This window comes from Megalobrama amblycephala, linkage group LG12 (assembly GCF_018812025.1).
Source record: "Megalobrama amblycephala isolate DHTTF-2021 linkage group LG12, ASM1881202v1, whole genome shotgun sequence".
In the NCBI taxonomy this organism is placed as follows: domain Eukaryota; kingdom Metazoa; phylum Chordata; class Actinopteri; order Cypriniformes; family Xenocyprididae; genus Megalobrama; species Megalobrama amblycephala.
Window position 1 is genome coordinate 34,454,819 of NC_063055.1, and position 21,257 is coordinate 34,476,075.

Genomic DNA, 21,257 nt, shown 5'->3' on the forward strand with positions numbered 1-21,257 from the left:
CTGTAATGCTTATTTAGCAATGCTGTAATGTGATTAAGCCTCTGTCAATACCTTGGGATGGTTCATGTAATGATTGCATGCTATTCAGATATTTCAAGGTCATCCCCAAGAGCAAATCACAGCTAACCATTCAAGGAATGGCAGTTTAGCAGCAATATGAGAGACCATCAGACTAATGATTGCTATTCTAATGTGAAAAACATTTTGCTTTCTGGGTCAATGGCATTTTTTGTCCTATCTATTAATTTATTCAAACATACATTAAAAATATAATTCACAATTACTTGAATACACCTCTTCTATGACGAAAATGTAAGACTAATTAAAATGATGAAATTGTTAGTTTGTAGTTATATAAGTAGTTTTTACATCATTATTGTAATGTGGTGCAACCAAAAAAGTCATGTGGTCAAACCAACATACAGATGGAGAAAAAATAGGACCCCTGTTAAGGTCAATTTTCTTAAAGCATCAGATAAAAAAAAGTAAAAAATGTTTATTTTAATTTATTTCTTTTTAGAATAATGATTAGGATGGCTACACATGCATTCAAATTGTAAGGCAAACATAGTTTTTTACTTTGTGGTGACACCATTTAGAATCATTTTAGAGTCAAACTTTTGTTGAAAATGGTAGCGTTTTTCAAAAACATATGAAACCAATATGAACAAATCATCCCATTTTTTCTCTCTCTCCCTCAAATTTCCCGTCTCTCCTAACCGCTCTATAAACAAAGTCTAAAAAGTCCATAAATAATATAAAAACAGTATCACTTGTAAGTGAGTGGACTCACAAAAAGTTGTGTATAAGGAACCCATGAAGACATCGTGTTCCTTTGGGATTTTGGAAACAAAAAGAGTAGTTTCCGAGGTATTTCCCATCTGCAAAGAAGACAAGACAAGAAGTTTAGATAAACAGTGGAAAAAGGATGAAGCTGAAACCATGGTGTGAGCTGAGGGTTTTCAGGGCTGAATCAGGGGACTTTGTGGTTCAATGAGCTTTTTGGTGAGACCATTACAATTGAGATTAGCAGCTCATCTCTCTGTGAAAAGAGCCAGATTCCCACTCACAGCTAATGCCAACACAAAAATGTCCAGTCCTTTTGTTTTATGGAACATGTAAAGGAGGAAAAGGGATTTTTTTTTTTTTTTAATAGCTCTGACTACTTTTAGAAAATAAACTCTCCTAAAACACATTGTTTTCACATAAAGCAAAAAGGCTTGGAATAATGCACTCAAAATATATGGACTACATTTATAATTCAAGTTTTTTTATTATTGTTCAACAGTCAAAACTTCAAAGTACATCACCACAGCATTCAATAATCATCTTTGCAATAACACATTCAGCCACTAGTCACCATCAGTAGAATACAATCATTTCAAAAGCACATGGAAATTAAACAGTTGTTAATCAGTCCTACTTATTAAAACCATTTTTATATGTTGCCAAAAATGATCCCATGTTTTTATCATTTTTCCCTCACTATCCAGTCTCCCCAACATGCTCTTGCATGAGGCAATTTCAATCATCCCATCAATCCAATCTATCAAGTATGGGGTTTTGGGGCATTTCCAATTGCGTAAAATTATCCTTTCAGCTGTAATAGAATCTTAATTAGGGTAAATACATTTTTTGCTATGTTGGGTACCACTGATTTATCTCCAAGAAGGCATAGACGTGGTTCCACAGGTAAATTAGATCCCATCCACTCTTCCATTACACACAGAATTTTGAACCAGAATGGGTGAACTAAGGAACATTCCCAAATCATATGTAAATAAGTACCCTCTTCTTCCTTACATTTCCAGCATAGATTATTTCTAGCTATACCCATTCTGTAAAGCCTAGATGGTGTATAATAATATCTATGTACTACTTTGTAATGAATGAATTTCCCCATAGTTTCCCTTATATTCTTACCCACATTAGAAATTATGTACAGCCAGTCGTTTTCATGGATATCTATCCCCAAATCCTTCTGCCATATAGTTTTCAGGTTATTACAGGTATCTCCAGTTACATTAAGCATTGATTTGTAACACATAGAAGCAGTCTGAGCTTCATGTGGCAACTGAAGATAGGCATAAACAGGGTTATCACTTGCATTGAATTTGTTAATATTACATGTTATAAACCTGATGTGACTACCTATGTACAATACAAATTATCGCTTGTTATCGTGCGTGTAATCAAATACGTTGGGTGACTGCCCTCTATTGGGCAATGGCATATTAAACCATTATGTACATTTATTCATATTTAACAAATGACATTTGAACATTTCAAACACCAAAACTACCTTCTGCAAAATTCCAGCAAAAAATAACAAACTATAAAACCCCCTACCCAAAACCTAACAACAGAAAAAATAAAAAAAAGTAACAACAAAAAAAGAACGGTCATACCAAAATGCCGAATCAGCTATCCAGCCTTGCCTTGGCTGTCAAAACTGTTCAGAGACAGCACAGTTATCCATCTCACCTGCCTCACCGCACATGACCCATATGCTCCACTTTAGCGATCTTGCAAAGAATATTTGGTCCCGTCATTCTGTTGCCCCGCAATGTTCTTTGATGAACTGCTCTGCATCCGCACTCGATGTACTCTTCCCTTGCCATGTAAAATGAAGTGAGGCTGGATATGCCAGCGTTGATTTCACGTTGACACTTCTCAGCATCCTCCGCAAAGCTGTGAATTCCCTCCGTTTTCTGGCCAAGTCTCTTGACATGACGGGGAAGAAGGAAATCCTATATCCCTCCCAATCGGTCATTCCCTTTTCTCTGGCCGATTGTAATACTTTCCTCTGGCTGCTTGTAATACTGTCCTGACGAATGCAGAAACTTGATCAAAGCTATTCTCGGTGGCTGATCTGCACTGGGCCTGGCAGTGAGAGTACAATGTGCCCTCTCAATCTCAAACTCTCCATCCGGATCAATACCCAGTCCATTTGATACGTTTTTATACACGCACTTGATCATTCCACCTGCCTCCAGCCCTTCTCTCAGACCAATCATCCTCATGTTGTTGCGGCGGCTCCTGTTTTCTAAATCTTCGATTCGGTTCCACATAACTTCCAGGCGTTTATCATGCCGCTCGCCATCACTGACGAGCTTCGAGGTGACGTCTTCCATATTAGAGACGCGGCCCTCTGCTACGTCCAGCCTTTCTTGGATTGCATTTACTGAGTTTTTAAGGTCGGTAACAACCTCTTTTATTGATGACACATCCGTCGCTACTCCTTGTAAGGTACACAACAAAATCAACTCTGCTCAGAGAACATATGGTCCCTCTCTACATAGAGTTAAAATAACACTGAAGCAGAGTTAAATTTAATGAGATAGCATGCTGTTTGTGGAGTTGTTTAATCAGATCTTGAGAGATTTTATGTCTTTTATCTTCAGTTGATTTCATCTAAGGCTGTGGCTGAAGTCAGTTGTAGTTCTTGTGTTTCTCTTCAGTGATTCTGCTTGTTAACATCAGGTGTTCATCACTAATGCTCAATCATAACTTAATCACTTAATTATCTCATTAATTCTGCTTCAGTGTTACTTTAACACTAAGTAGAGAGGGACCATATGTAATCTGAGCAGAGCTGATTTAACTCTGGGGATTTTGCTGTGTAGAGCTCATTTTGCTTATTTTGGATAAGTTTTCCATCTCTGAACCTTGTTCAGTCGGCTGGGGTGATGGCGAATCGTGTGCCGGCGAAGTCTGTCTTGTTGCCATGCAGCTCGTCGTTGTCCCCTTAAAATATTTAGATGTGGAGGTCAACATTTGTGATCTATACCACTTTTTTTGTTCCACAAGTGTTTAATCTCACCAGGGACACTAGTTTTGAGAGATAAATGTGGAGTAAATATGCTCGACTACATTGAAAATATTGGTGGGCCTACAGAGCTACATAACTATGCTGCCATCTTCCTCGGCAGTCCCACGTGACTCCTGGACTACATCTACGACTTTTCCCTAAATAAACTCCTAATTTACTGCTTATTAATAGTTAGTAAGTTAGTTGTTGGCTGGCTCTATTCAAGTTTAGGTATTGGGTAAGATTAAGAATGTAGAAACAAGGTCATGCAGAATAAGGCATTAATATGTGCATATTAAGTACTAATAAACAGCCAATATTCAAGTAATATGAATGCTAATAAGAAACTAGTTAAAAGACCCTAAAATAAAGTTTTACCATAATAAATAAATAAAAATAATAGTTTGACAACCACTTCCTTGCAAAAGCTAATACATTTAGAAAGTAGCTCAGTACTAGAGTACTATTATTATTATTATTAACCTTTATTTAACCAGGTGAGTCAATTGAGAACCAGTTCTCATTTACAATGACGACCTGGCCAAGAGGCAGCATAAAAAGCCAGTACAATACGAAAAACATAAGAGATACAAGTAACACAAGTAACACAGCTATAAACAGTGACATATAAAAACAAACAAAAAACTAAAAACAAGTACAATGATCCTGAATTATTGACTGAACTGAATTTTTAAAGGAAGAAAGCGATATAAATGAGCTAAGCTTTAGAGTCTCCTGCAGATGATTCCAACCATATGCAGCAGAAAACTGAAAAGAGCAACGACCAAAGGAGGTACGGACTTTGGGTATGCAGAGAGTAAAGAAACTACTAGAGCGCAGATTACGACTTGTATTATAAACAGTTAAAAGGGACTGTAAGTATAATGGAGTTTTACCAATAAGAGTTTTATAAATAAACAGAAGCCAATGAATTTGTCTACGCGAATGGAGAGAAGACCAATTCAGTAAAGAATACAAATGGCAATGTTGAGTGTTAAATGAGGCTCCAGTCACAAAGCGGATTACAGAATGATAAATAACATCCAATTTATGAAGGAAAGTTTTTGAAGCAGACCTGTAAACTATATCACCATAATCCAAGAGCTGTTTAGAAGAATGTGTAAAAGAAGATTTATTATGATAAAGAAAACCAATGCGAAATTTAACCTTGCCGAGCAGTACATTTATGTGCGTTTCGAATGATAACTTGCTGTCAAGCCAGATACCAAGGTATTTGTAGCAATCAACATAATCAATTTCAGAACCATCCAATGAAAGAATTTTAGGCAGATGTTCAACATTTGGTAAATTGCAATTAAAAACCATACATTTTGTTTTATTTGTATTTAAAACTAGATGAAGACTAGAGAAAGCATGTTGGATGCGAGTAAAACTGGCCTGCAGTAAAGACAGTGTAATAGTCAAGGAAGAATTAAATGATTAAATAATAGTGTCATCAGCATATAAATGTACGTGAGTATTGCCTGCAGCAAAAGCGATATCGTTAACATAAATATTAAAAAGTATAGGCCCCAGTATGCTTCCTTGTGGGACCCCTTTAAACAGAGGCAGGGGATCTGACCAAAACCCCTCCACCCTTACTGATTGTGAGCGACCAGTGCAGTAACTCTTGAACCAAGCTAGACAGCTCTCGGAGAGTCCAATACCTCGTAGTTTATCCAGCAATATTTCATGGTCCACGAAGTCAAAAGCCTTTGCCAGGTCAATGAATGCAGCTACACAATATTCCTTGTTGTCAATGGCACATAGTTATCACCCCCTTTGATACATTTGGAAGTAGCATAAATTAATTACGAAGGTATTGTAAAAAGTTGGCAAGTCAGTTTATTATATGAAATTCAGTAACTTTTGTGTAACAAAAAGAAAAAAGTTTTATTAGTTAATATTTAATTTGTTCTTATAAAAATCAACCCCTGAGACATGAATACCAGTAGATAAATACTGAAATAGGGAAAAGCATGAAACTAAAAACAGCAAATAGGAAACTGTTTGCCTGGGGAAATAGTTAATGCGGTTTAGTGGTCATAAAACCAAACATTTGACCGCGGAATGCCACAATTGTCCAATCAGAATAAAGTATTCCAGTGAGTTGCCTTTTTCTTCTCAAAAGATAACACATTGTTTTGCTTCTGCTGCCTTTTTTCAACTAGAAGCTCACAAACACTCTCTTTGTCTCCTGTCCTTAAATTCTCCATAAAACACACACATGCAGACCATTTGTGTGTGTGAATAGTTTATTCAGGACAGAGACATAAAGATGTTCGTCCACTGATATCCCCGGAAAGCCTCTTATATTATCTATACACAACTGGAGGAGTCAATGACCAAATTGTGCAAATGGCCTACTTTCTGGAGGCTGATAGATGTCAGCTCAGCTGTTATGAAATAGAGGAGTGATGCTTCAGCCTGTGCCTGAGGTTTAGGAACACAGCTTGCCTCTCTGTCTGTATAATGAGTCATCTTTATACAACTGCCATACAATACAGATACAAATAACAACCACAATGCAATCAGCATGAAATATTGTTATAATCAGAGATGGGAATTAACGAAGTACAAATACTTCGTTACTGTACTTACAGTAAGTAGATTTTTCTGGTATCAGTAGCTACTTTAAAGTAGGCCTACTTCACTATTTATTTTTCTGACAGCTTTTTACTTTCACTCCATACACTTTTACACAAATATGTACTTTCTACTTCTTACATTTTCAAACCAGACTCGTTACTTTAGTTTTAATCTGTATTTGATAACAAATGTCTAATACATTTTAATCTGTATTTCTGTATTTTAATCTGTATTTTAATCTGTATTCGATAACAAATGTCTAATAAATCACGACTCGGTTAGTCTTGACTGGCAACGCGGATCTCGCGCGCTCCGCCCCTCCGCCAAACGGTTTCGATCAGAGTAACGTTACTCGAGAATGGAGTGAAAGTGCACAAGTGGAGCAGAGAGGCGAAACTACTGACCTGTTCAGGACTTTAAGTGGAGGTGGGTTTCGTCTGTAAATAGGCTATTGTAGTTTTGTCTTTGTTCACTAAAGCAGTAAACTGCTATCAACTGTTAGCATAGCAGCCCATTATCGTACTATTTTCTAAATACTGTATGCTAAAGGACATCATTATTATCTATTGCAGACTTCACATCGTTTTATAAACGATGTGAAGTCCCTTACGAAAATTAACGATGGTTTTACTACAAATAAAACCAAAAACCATACTATAGTTAAACTTTGGTAACAGTACACCAAATACTCTTAATTTAATTTTTTTTTTTTTTTTTTACTCTATTCAATCATTTGTAAATGTGAACTCATGAAAACCACTGCCACAGGTATTGTCCATCGGACAATATTATTTGTTAAAGATTTATTTTTGGCACCTCATCGTAGATTCAAATTATAAATCAAAATGTATTGCATTTATGAAGAAATAAGAGCACCCAAGGCTTTATCGCTATTGCCTCAATGGTGTAGTGTCTTTGGGTGGATTAGGATTGTTTGTGATTTGGTCTTAGTGACTTAGGAGTCCTCTTGACTACTCCTAACTTTTCACAGATTTAGGAGCTAGTTTTAGCGCTAAAATGCTTTGTGAAATACTCTTAGAGCAAAAATTTAGGACTCCTAAAATTAGGACTGACACGCCCATTATTTTTAAGAGTTTCTCCTAAATCGGCAATTTGGGAGCTACTTTTAGCCTTAAGATGTTTGTGAATACGGCCCCTGTTTTCTATGTGAATATATTGTAAAATTTACAATATATGTGGTCAAAGCTGAAGTCTTCAGTGTCATTTCTGATTATTATAAATGTTGAAAACAGTTGTTCTGCTTCATATTTTTGTGGAAAACATGATCCCATTCAAACATTTGTGGTAAGATTAAAAAAGAGTGAAATTAATACTTTTATTCATTAAGGATGCATTAAATTGATCAAAGTGACAGTGACAATAAATGCAAATAAATGCTCTTCATTGAGCTTTCTATTCATCAAAGAATCCAGAAAATGTATCAGGTATCATGGTTTCCACAACAATTTTAAACAACTGTTTTCAACACAGATAATAATCAGAAATGTTTCTTGAGCAGCAAATCAGCATATTAGAACGATTTCTGAAGGATCATGTGACACTCTAGACTGAAGTAAAGCAGGAATAAATAATTTTTAAAAGTATATTCACATAGAAAACAGCTATTTTAATTTGTAATAATATTTCACAATATTACTGTTTTTACTGTAGTTTTTTTATTAAATAAATGCAGCCTTGGCGAACATAAGAGACTTCTTTTAAAAAGCATTAAAAAGGTTTTCAATTACCACTCGGCATTCAAGATTCAAGACTCCCACCCGGCCTCCCTTATAAAAGAACGGGCAAGCTTGTTTGCATTTGAGGACAGAGACCTATGTGCAAGGGCAACTGTAGAACATCCATCTATTCCCAGTGTATTAGGAGAACCGAGATATATATATATATTATGTGCATTATTCATATGCTTTGTTAATAAATACATTGAGATAGCTTGAAAAACACACACAAACCATATTTTGTTGCAATTGTGTGTTTATTGACTTCAGGTTTCATCAGTCAGTACGTTTCTGCATTTTATTCAGCTGCTGCTACAGCCATTAGCTGAATTACTTCTACAAAACCATTTTGGACTTTCTATGAGAGAGCGCCCTCCGGCTTCCAGTATGAATGAAACATATTACACGAGAGTGAATGCTCCATAATGTTTAGATCACCTCATTTTAGATAAGAATAAAACAACAGGTCATGCATAGACTATCTTGTCTCTTTGAATTTAATTCAAGATTTATTCACATTGGCCTCTATGTGCACACACTTGCCCGAAAAATGTGCGGGGGGCAAATTTACATTTTACTAAAAGTGTGGGGGACACGTCCCCGCCGCTGTGAATGACACTAAAAAGTTGATGCTCTGCTGTGTTTGAAATTAACATACCACCTACACTCTGAAAAATGCTGGGATGTTTCAACCCATGGTTGGGTCAAATATCCACAAACCCGTTAGTTTAATTTTTTTTTATTACATTTTTAAACCCAGCAGTTGATGTTGTCCATTTTTGACCCAAACAAACAAAAACCCTAAACCTAACCGATAGCTGATGTGAGATAAAAACACATTTGCTGAACTAACCGTGCAATTTTAGTTTGTTTCTACAAGTCTTCAAGCTCTTTTACACATATCCATATCGCACGTGTTATGCTGTACCAGGTGAGCTGCTGAGCTGCAAGTTTACTATGTCTGAAAAGCCATAAATATGGAACTAGTTATGTGATGTAAACATCAAAATGTATCAAAATGTATTAGTTAACAAATTATGCAATAAGTGTTTGAGGTCCTAGCATCATATTGTGCAAGGAACTGCGCAAAAATAACTCTTTATTAATAGACAATATGTCCAATAATTTGTGTGAAAAATAATAGAAGTAGTTGCCATTTTACTACTGCTAGTGTTCATTTCAAATGGAAACTGCAGTGAAATGTTTGAACAGGTAAGTTTTTGCAGTTTTGTCATGTATTTCCAATGAGCCTGGGTTATAAAAAAAGCCCTGTATGCTGGATAAAATGTAGTTATGCCTTATCCATATATGGTCTGTTAAGGAATACTAACCATCATATGGTTGTTTGCTTTTGAAATTAAAAAATAAGTAGAACTCTTGCATGCTCATCTCATATGATTCCCCCTCTCTGGCAGTGAGAAGACTCATTACCACTACCACCTCACTCTGAGCATCTCTCTCCACCTGTATTCAATTCCTGAATGAGTAATTCCATCAAAAAGCTGTCACAATGCCAAAAAACAGTTTCCTGCTCAAGACCCGAATAGAATATAATGAGTACTAGCCTAATAAGCAGAAAAAACAGATGAGCCCTGGCATGAGACCACACAGAATGGTTAGAAATAACACAACTAGGCATTAAAACTATTCAGAAACATGTATTGATATTTTGCTAGAGAAACATGAAAACATATGAAGCAAACATCTGTTTGTGTTTAGCATTTGAGTGATTATTTAATTAACATTTCAACATCTGTAGTCTAGTCAGGACATGATGTGCTTGCATCAACATGAAATTATTAAAGCTAAAAAAAGAAAAGGAAAATGTGACATTTAAAAATGCATTTTGTAAATGCATCTATTTTGTAAATGCATGTTATAGATCTTATTGTGAACAATTCATTCATGCATATGCTTAATTTTTTTGACCTCATAATGTATAATCAAAATATTATATCTGTATCTTCCAGTGAAAATACTAGACTTCTGTCTTTTGATGTACGCCAGATTCTCCAATCCATTTAGTCCGCCTTTAACCACCCCTGCAAATAGATATTCATCTGGCTGCACTTTTGAGTGCCACGCCCACATCTCGACATCCAATCAACAACCGATACATTGAACCGAGTCCCCGCTCTACATTTTTTTTCTTGTTCAATAATTCGTAACACTTGGATGTTCATCAAAATATGGAAGAAAAGATCTGTTGCTACTTCCATTTCATCACAACTTTAAACATCATAAAAGTATTCTATACAACTTGCGTGCTATATCTGGAGCCATAAAACAGGTTTGTGTGAGCAAAAGACAGAAATTTAAGTCTTTCTTGGCAGCCCTTGGTGGCCATTCATTCCATTATATGGAAAAGAAAAACTTGAACATTCTGCAAAATGTCTCTTTCCATAGAAGAAAGAAAAGCATAAGTTTTGGAATGAGATGAATGTGTGTAGTTAAAGACAGAATTTCCATTTTGGGGTGAACTATAGCTTTAAGATAAAGATTTTACATTTCTACACATTGGCTACCCTTACAAAAAAGAAGTTTATTCAAGTGTGCAATTAGTATACTTCTTTTAAACTAAAAATAAAAAAGTATACTTTCAGTCTAATGTTTATGTAGCCTACTTCTATGAAGTATGCTTTATGTACTTCTCAGAAATATACTTAAAATTGCACTCATGTATACTTGACATACTGACAGAAAGGTCTAGGTAAATTTGGACTATACATATACTCAATCTTTTGATCGAGATTAAAAATATAATTAAGTATTCTAAGTATATTTGGCTTGTAGTTGTGTTTAAACTTTTGATTGAGTAGCCTAATTATTTTTTCACATAGTTTTACATACTGTCTTATAAATTTACATTGTTTGAAAATATTGATTTATAAAGAAAATGTCTCGGGTTACTTGACTGTAACCCTGTTTCCTAAAAAAGCAGGAACGAGATGTTGCGCGAAGAGCGCTATGGGGAAAACTCCTTTATTTGACTGGCTGTTAACACATATGGCAAACACGCCAAAGAATTTGGCTTAAATAACCTCTGATGATGATGTTATCAGAATGCGTACGTCAGAGGCTATAAATAGATGCATGACAGGTGCGCTCATCAGGTCACTTTATCTGAAGAATGTCCTGAACACACCCCCAGTGAAGTGCATCATCTCGTTCCCACTTTTTCAGGGAACAGGGTTACAGTAAAGTAACCTGAGATGTTCCCTTTCAAAAGCTACATTCAATGCTGTGTGAAGAGCGCTATGGGGAATGAGAATACCAACACCGCTGTACTGAGAAGTGTCCCTCAAGGTTGTGTAGTGTGCGTACAAACACAAGAAGGGCCTCAGACATGAGCTTGGGATGTAGATTCAAGGACATGTGAGCCCGGAGTAACCTGAACATCCAAACTATACAATCTAATAAATGTGTGCAGAGAGGACCAGCCTGCCGCATCACATACTTGCTGCAAGGGGGCGCCTCTTGCTAAAGCCCTGGAGGATGCAACCCCCTTGGTAGAATGAGCCCTAACACCCAGAAGCGAAGCTTGCCTGCATGCCTCATAGGTTAGGGCAATAGCATCCCTCACCCAATGCAACATAGTCTGCTTTGTGGTGGCCGCCCATTGGTTACAGCCCCTATAAAAAATTAACAGCTACTTGGACTTACGCTACTGGCTAGTGCGGTGGACGTAAATCTAAAGAGCCCGAATTGGACACTGTAAGTGGAGTCTCTCCTGCTCCGGCGAAGTGAAAGGCGGAGGACAGAAGGTTTCAAGGATGACCAGATGTACGGTTGAAAATTGAACTTTTGGAAGATAGTTGGGGTGAGGGTGCAAAATAGCCTTAACCAGTACAGGAGCAAAGTCTAAGCAGGATGATGAAACCGACAGAGCCTGTAAATGCCCAATTCTCTTTAATGACGAAATAGCCATTAGGAAAACCAATGCACCATCTTTTGAAGATGCGCCACATAAGGGCGTACATTCGTCTGGTGGATTGAGCCCTAGCACTCAGAATGGTCTCTATTACCTGTTTTCCACCAAGGTCATTTGAGTGTTGGTTCAGAGCCAGAGCCTAGTTCCAAAATGGTTCTTTGTCTTTTGACACCCAAAGCTCCATCTCTGAACCAGGAAAAGTGGTTCTTAAGTAGCACCATTTTTGAAATAGCAGCTATCTAAACAGGATGGACGCGATTAGGCAAAAACAGCAGTGGTCCGAGAAGGAAATAAGTTGCATTCTTGCACTCTGGTCCTCTGCAGAAGTGCAGAATAAATTATAGGGAGCTTCATGGACAAAACCAATGTTGTAGCAAATTCAACGCGGGATGGCCGCAGCAGGAATGTCAAGCAGATTAGCAATAAAATAAAAAAAACTCAAAGAGTACCGGGACCAAAAAAAGGACCTAGGTTGAAGCGGCAATGGCCAGCCACGTCGAAACCCACATTTCAACGTTCTCGACGCTGTCCTCGCCGATATACCAGCATGCCAGGTGACTGGAGCACTGAACTCAGCAACAATTATGCTCGAGGTAATGGTGGATGAATCTCTGTAGCAAAGTTGCACTGATCCTGGTAAGTTCTAGCCTGGATGACAGCCGAACTTAGCCCCGCCCACAACATTTTTAGGTCGGGAAGTTCGGTCTGGACTCGATCCGTAGAGGAGTAATTATGCCCGAACAGAACCTGTTCGGACCAATCACATTGTCAGGGCGATGATTGACAGATTATCACTAGAAACGTAATCGGCCACGTCATCAAAGAGCGCTTGGGTTGATTTAGTTTACAACAATGATGGCTGTACCTTACCTTTAATACTTCTCTCAAAAATTAAGCTTGTGTTGGCAAGTACTCTGTGTATACTTAAATTCTTTTTACAACACCGGCAAAGATTGTTTATGCTCATCTTCTACTAGTTCCAGCATGTGTGCAGTTGAGTTCTGTTGACAACTATGCGTCGCTCAACATACGTCACTTACTCTGTAGCCCTGATTGGTTGTAGGTCTGGATCGGTTGAAATACGCCCCCATAATCAAAGCCCAATGGAGCAGTATCAGACTCAAATTCTGACTAGAATTGAGTATGACCAAGTCAGGCTAGGTAAGTTCTATTTTTACATTTTTTCTCTTGTTCCCAGCCAGCTATGTATTTCTTAGCTGTTTAGCAAAGTACTAATTTCTCATATCAGTGTTCGCAATATTGCTAGCTAGGATTGTAGTATCTGTGATTTCATTCTATAAAGTATCACAGAACATTGTATGTGTAGTGGACAAGAATGATTTTAAAGCACTGTCATCTTGTTTTTGTTTATAGAATTGTCTGCCATCAACGATGGTGATGACAATGCCAAGTTACTGCCACCACTGGGCTGCAGCTCTCTCGCATCATTGTGTAGCAGCTCAGGAGATCCATGTCCTGCATCTTCAGAACAGGACAAACGGGGTAAGACTTGCTGTGTAAATAATGGTCACACCATATACTATGCAAACATTGAGATATATGTATATTACTATCGGGTACTGAAATAATTTCATATTTCAAAAAGTTTTTCCTCATGTAACTTAATGAAAAGCTGTTCAAATTGCTTTGATATGTAACACTGAATACATTGGATTGCACTACCTAAAGCAAAGCAACAGTATAGAAAAAGCAGAAGTTTAAAATACTTGCTATATTAAAATATAATGTTGATGATCTGTTATTACACCATGTAGCAGATGCATAATTCCCTGCAGAAAACAATTATTTGCATTGCTATGACAACACATTGATGATCTATGTCATTTGCTATTGTTGTTGTGCAGGAAAAAGGAAGAGAGACAGTACTTCTGAACTGGTTCAGACACACATTCTCTGCTTGGACTCATGATTTCAAATAAATCACACCACAGTATTTTTTTTTTTTCTTATGTACAATTTTTATTTTATACAACTATTTACAATTTATTATCATTTACTGCACTTTATATTTTGCAAAGTTTTATACAGATTTTTTTTATTTTTTATTTTTTTTAAACTTTTTTTAGATTTAAATAAAGTTTTATCTAAACAAATGTGTTGTTCAGTTTCTTTAATCAATGGAGGAGAATATAATACAATTTATGACTGTCCTCAAACACAAACAGCAGAGTTACAAAAATGTGGCATCGGTGTGTTCTAAAATAATTAAAAGAACCACTCATTCCTGCTGTTAAAATGCATCATTAATGCAGCTCTGACATAAGCCCCTTCTATGTTAGCTTGCTCAAGTAATGTCTGAACAGGAGACTGAATGTTTACAGTCCTGTCTGGGTGCTCTTCAGTGAAATTATCACCATGTTCCCCACGAATGTTATGGAGCACACAGCAGGTCAGTGCCATTTCCTTGCTCAGCTCCAGTTTGCAGTTGTTTCTTTTTAGGAGGCACCTCCATCGCCCTTTTAATCGCCCAAAAGACATCTCCACAACCGATCGTGCACTGCTCAGTCTGTAATTGTAGGTGTGTTGTTTAGGGGTCAGTCTGTATAGGGTAGGCCAGATCACCTATCAGGTAATATCCCACTTCACAGCCAGAGATGGTCACTGAATGTGGCTGCCATCAATTGCACCGACACACTGTGGTACTCTCCAAGTATTATTATTAAAAAGTGGCCATTTCTAACAACTTGTCAGCATCAGGAAATCTCAAGTGGACAGGAAGTAGCACCATGATGACTGTGTTACAGAATTCTTGAACACAATTAAATGCAGTACTGAGGCCTACCCCAAAAAGATGGCTGATGGCTGCCCATGGCCAGTTTCCAGCTGGCAATTGCAACATGCTTTCGGATTGGGACACATAAACAGTAGTGTGGCGAGCAGGGTGGGCGAGAGCCGTGAGGGAACGGCACGAGGCCGATGACGCGAGAGATGAGCTCCACCTGCGAGGTGCACCAGCCTCGAGTCTCTCACGGAGGAGCTCTGGAAGTATAAAAGGAGGAGCGACGACAGTGAAGGACGAGAGAGGACCAGGCCTGGATATTATTTTATGTTTTATTATGTTTGTGTGGCCGGCAGACGTCCGCTAAGGGTCTGCCGGCATTACTTTCGTTTTGTATTTGTTTATTTTGAATTAAAGTGATGTTTAACGTTCGCCGGTTCCTGCCTCCTTCTTCCTTATCTACGAACTGTGTTACATTGGGGTCTAGGAAAGTAATGGGGGGCAATAGGGGGGCTGTATATTTCCTATCAAGCATACAGTGCAGTATAAATACTATAAAAAACAGTTGAGATGTAGCTGTGATGTGTTTAATTAATCTATATACAAGTACCGCTTAATAGGCAGGGCTACTTTATTTTATGTATGAGCAACAATTATGCGGCGGTATATGTTGTCTTTTCAGATATACATACTTTGTCTTTTTAGATTACTTATTTTCATACCATTCTTGACACCCTTTTTGTCCATTGAAAACCATGTATAAATCTACATTTGGTCATTTATAATATAAATAGAATGTGATGTGTTGCTGTTGATTGAACTACCCAACAGTATATAAAGTAAAATTAGCAACAATCAGCATTGACCTACAGCAGTACAATGCAACACAGGCTACAAATTAAAGCAGCAGTAATATTAATTAAAAAAACATAATATAGAATAGTATAACACTGACAGTAGACACATTTTTCTGCAGATTAACTACATTTGGTTTTAATGCTGTAAGTGGTTTTTGCTTATAATATAAACACACTTTTACTTAGGTAATACTACTAGTGGACTTTTTTCACAATATGGTTTCTGAATACTTCCACCAACATTTAATACATTTTTATTTAACTGCAATGTGATTGATTATCAAGAAGGTAGCTACATGCTGAGGCTAATGTTGACATCTTATTGATCGATGTTAATAATAAAAAAATGTTTTGCTCTTACCGTTGTTCTCACTTGTAATCACCGTCTGTACAAATTACGGCGAGCTGCACAAACACATTGGATTCACTGTGTTTGGATGCCGATGTAGATTCGCAAAGCCATGAAGATCAATAGCAATGCAACGTCCGCCATTGTGGATGGTGTGTTTGTGTTTTGCGCTAGCTTTGTTGGGAAAGAAGAGATGTATACAGTGACGTAAGACCTAAATCTGGCTCTCTAGCCTGTGGAAAGGCAAACCAGTTCTTAGAAGGCTCATCTGTTGAACCAACTCTGAATTGGCAATAGCACTAGCTCTGAACTAGAACCTGGGTCGTGCTGGTGGAAAAGGGGTATATTACATCCGCTGGAAGTTCAGTGTCTCTTAACCGGTCCCCTTCAGGGGCCAAACATGAAGGCTCCATAGTTCGGACCGGGGATGGAGTATCATCCCCTGCGCCTGAAACAGGATTTCCCTCCTGTTCGGTATTGACCAGGGTGAGCCGTCGAGGAGAGATATTATTTCTGAGAACCAGACCCTGGTCGGCCAACAAGGTGCTGTCAGCAAGAAGCATGACCCTTGTTGACGGACCTTGGCCAGGACTCCCGGGAGCAGAGTGATCGGTAGAAAACCTAACCCTGTCTGGACAATATATCTGCTCTGACATTCATTTTCCCAGGAATGTAAACCGCCCTGAGGGACAGGAACTGTCTGCCCTGGTGGTTTATTTAAGCGACTTCCGCCGTGTTGTCCACTCACACTAAAACATGGTAGCCCCTTAACTGCCGGAGGAAGTATTTCAAGGCCAGAATACAGCTATCAATTCGAGGCAATCAAGATGACGGCCTCTCCAGACCCCTTGTGCTAGACTGCCATCTAAGACCACTCCCCACATAGAAAGGATATGAAACCTGTGCCGCGTAACCCTTATTCATCTTTGGGGATTGGCCCTTGGATGAAATCCCCTGGCCTTGAGCCACAACTGAAATGGTCACATATGCAGAAGACCCAAAGGTATCACCAGGGACACAGGTGCCATAACACCGAGAATTCTCTGAAAATGATGGAGTGTAATCTCCTAACCTAGCCTGATGTTGTTTAGGGTGTTTAAGATGGACTCGACATGTGCCGTGGACTCGAAGAGACAACCGTGCCTGCATGGTGACTGAGTCCCATACAATCCTTAAGTACAATGTTCTCTGGGCCGGAGAGAGAATGCTTTTCTTGGCGTTGGGTCCCTAGAGTTGAAGATGAGCTAGGAAGATATCTCGATGTCGTAGCGCAAGACTGGGGCAGTATCAGCCAGTTGTCTATGCAATTCAAAATGTGGATGCCTTGGAGTCGCAACAGAGTCAGTGCTGCATCCATTCATTTTGTATATGTGAGGGGTGACAAGGCTAGGCTGAATGGAAGAACCTGATATTGGTAGGGTTCGCCCCCAAAAACGAACCTCAGTAACTTCCTGTGTTGTGGCAGAATTTCTAGAACTTTAGCTTTGTGAGTGAGCGTTTCAGACCGTGAAGGTCCAGAATTTGACGCAACGCTTCATCTTTTTTGGGAATCAAAAAAATAACTGCTGTAATAACCTGACTGTTTGTCTGGGAGGGGAACATGTTCTATGGCCCCTTTGTCCAGCAGAGTTTGCAGTTTTTGCTTCAGCAAGAGCGCCTGTTCTGGTTTCAAGGTAGTGGAGATCACGCCGTTGAAGCACAGAGGGCGGCACTGAAATTCTATTCTGTTGCCTTTTTCTATGGTACTCAGCACCCAAGGAGACACAGTAGCTTCCATGCTGCCAACCTCTCCGAAAGGGGTACTAGTTTTGATGCAACGTCGAGTGACACAGTGTCCTGTGGAATGGCAGGAAGCAACTGAATATTTAACATTTCGCTAGAAACCGCTGTCCCTCAAAACACCAGAGGTGACAAGGATGGAACAGCGGTGTGGGGGTGTCGGGAAAGAGCTTGATTTAGTTGTATTTTTACACACCCCGTCCCGGGGGAAACACCCCCTCGGTCCTGGGCACAAAATCCTCAGGACTCTTAGGAGATCAACAATCTCATTTCCATCTTTTTCTTAGGTGGCTGAGCATGGCACGACTTGCCACGCTCTGTTTCTGCACCTCTCTATTTTGTGATGGACCGGGTTTGGGCTGGGTGGCAGATTGCTCCAACCCTTGAGCACAGAACTTCACGAAATCTTCCTCATGTTGTTGAGCCTCTCTGAACCTACTGACAATGGTGTTCACTGAGTCACCAAATAGGGCCAAGAGCATCAAGGAGAAAAATCTCTTTCCTTGATGCCAGTGAGGTTGAGCCACAGATGTCTCTCCGTAGCGACCATAGCACCAATGGAACGGCCAATGGCGCAGACCGTTTGATTGGTCACGTAAAGAGACAAATCTGTGGCTTGGCGCAGCTCAGCAAAAACCTCCTCACTGATGTTACCCTTGCACATACTCAGATCTTTAAGGAGGTCAGCCTGGTATGCCTGCAACACCACCATGGTGTGCAGGGCATCACCATCCTGACCCGCTGTCTGAAAAGCCTTCCCTACCAGAGATGATGTTGTTCTGCATGGTCTGGATAGAAGTACAGGCTCTATCCACTGAGCGTCTCTTCAACCTGGGGCATCATTGTGTTACCCCTGTGCCTTCACACCAACGATTATAAATCGAATAAATTGACATCAAGGGCCCAAAGACAAGAGAGGAATATGGTTATTCCATTACTTTTGCAGTTCGTTTGAACTGGAAAAAAGGGGAGGGACCGTCTCTCTGGGGCTTCACCTTGGCCACCCGACAGAAATCTGTCATCTAATTAGATCATCTGGGGGTCTCTTGTTCCTGTGGCTGGTCTAACTGAAGACTGCACAGCGCAAGTGATAACCTCAAGAAGCTCATCGTATGAACTGTCGTCACGTGTTGAGCGCTCAGAGGCAGCACAATCAATGTCCATTTCCCCAAGAGAGCTTTCATCCTCAGCCCGGTCTGAAGAAGCGCCGGGGTGCCCTTGAAAAGTGGGCTTGAGGAACACATGATCTGGTGAAAGGGCAAGAGAACTGGGAGGACCCGTCTCCTGCCCTTCACCTAGATTGACATCTACTCTTTCCCAGCCATTGACTGAATATTTTGTTTTGGTAGTTAATATGCAAGTGAACATAACTTGGATGTCTTTGAACTGTGCTTTGAGTGTTTGCAGCATTTGCCATGTCTTTGGTTCTATTGGTCCATTTCCATGTTGAAATGATTAATGTAGTCTTTTAGGCAATTTACATGAGCGTTCAGAAGAGTTATCTCTAATGAAATGCTAGAGCTGGACAGAGATGTTAAGGACATTTTGGTCATTGTGATATTTCATTCTGCTGTGACTGACTGCATTATCATGGGCGGAGGCATAAAATCAGATGCTAAGGCAGGCATCACTGTTATTATTTCTAATAGGATTAGGGTTTTGAAAAAAACCCTTGTCATGTTCTGCCTGTTTACTTTCATTTTCCTGGACTTTTAGTTTGTTTTTCTCATTTACCTGTTTTCCTTTGTTCCGTTTTCCCGCTCTTTATTTGTACCGTGGTTTTTGATTAATTATTATTTGTCACCTGTTCATCAATGAGTTCATTCACCCTGTGTATTTAAGTTCCTCATTTAATTCAGTTCTTTGTCTAGTATTGGTAATGTTATTGTGTGTTACACTCTGTTATGTTGCATTCATACCTGTGGATTACCTGAGTTTGTTTTATTTAATAAATGCTTTTGTTTTGGAACCATTTTGCATCTTAATCGGACACAAAACGTTACACCGTTATCCCTAAGTATTAATCTTCTGCACATAACTCATCCCATACTGTTTCTGCTGCAGGCATGAATGATACCTCAACTCATGCAGCTTGTTGAGTAGAAGTGTGCTATAATAATTCTAAGGGATCAGATTTATGACGGGTGATGAAATGGATTAAGAATGAATTCAAGTACAACCAACCAACCATGAAATAACACATACAATTTTATTGGACAATTAATATCTGTGTATTCACTCAATTCAGCCAATTTCATGAGGTGCATCCTAGGTTTCTTTTTAAACAGAATTGAACAGGTATTGAACAGCCAAAAGGCTATTTTTTTTTCTCTAAATGCTTTATTATTGACATTAATGGACCCCTAAAAACACAAATAATGTTTATTTTAGGTAAAAATGCAGAGCTGTACTGGAATGTCTTGTAGCATCTTGAACATCATCAAATAGATGGTGGCCATGAAAATGTGGGACAAGAAGAGTGAATAAATTGTCCAAATGCTCAACTCGACATTCAATTCTCAGCCGATTAGTGCTCTTTTATGTTGGTCCGAAGTGTGTCAGAGTGGGCAGCTATAGCATGGCACAGCCTGGCTTCATTTCTGCCCAAGGGTAGCCACTCCGCCTGTCCTTTACTAATCCGCTGGCTAAGGCATCAGAAGGACAAAATGTTTAGCTGCGATAACATCAGGAAGGCTATACTCAACCGCCTTATTACTGGGTGGCAAAGTGTTTGTTTTGATCTGATCATGGGAATGTGAAGTGTCTTGTATTATTGTGGATGTTTAGCGTCTGTGCCCTTTGGGAAGAATCATTGATGCATGACATAGAAGTCATTGCATTAGAGTCCAGAACATTTCATACTAAAATTTCAGAAGTCCCACTTCTGTGTCATCACTGCACATTGCAGCTGTTTTGGGCTATTTCTTCAAGTACAGGCAGTTTTATGTTGATTTTTAATAAAAGTAGCATGCTATCATTGTGGCTTATTGCTTAACAATTGAGTTTTATGTAGAAAAAAATTTTATTGCTTAAAATATGAAAATCCACCATTACATATTACACTTTCAACTATTATGAATATAAAAACAGTGTGAAATAAACATTAATACACTAAACCATTTAATATTTATTTTGGAGGTGCGATGACACACTATTTATATCCCTTTTTTGCACAAATCAAATTTTTGCAGGCCATCATTTTCACTACAACCTAATTTTCTGTACAAAATTGTTGTTCTTTGATACAGTGGAGACAACAGTGTCAGTAAAGAGAATGTTTAAGATGAATATATGATGTGTGGAAAAAATCGAAGTAAATTATTATGCTTTATGGTTTTAGCCACTGCAATGTAAGCTTCATGAGAAGTCTTGTGGAACTGCAGTGACATGCGCTGGGTTTCTGCCACATGTACCATGCAGTGTGTGATCTTTCACAGACCACTGGCCAATCAGCAGGCTTGAGCA

General features: G+C 38.8%; 1 protein-coding gene across 1 annotated transcript in view; it reads right to left on the reverse strand.

The window, feature by feature from the left end:
* Nucleotides 1-21,257, reverse strand: part of opn7d (opsin 7, group member d) — an 83,164-nt gene that overhangs the window by 15,311 nt on the left and 46,596 nt on the right. Inside the window, exon 2 of the mRNA XM_048210854.1 lies at nucleotides 794-881. Within this exon, the coding sequence (XP_048066811.1) occupies nucleotides 794-881 (88 nt within the window). The remainder of the gene's footprint in view (nucleotides 1-793; nucleotides 882-21,257) is intronic.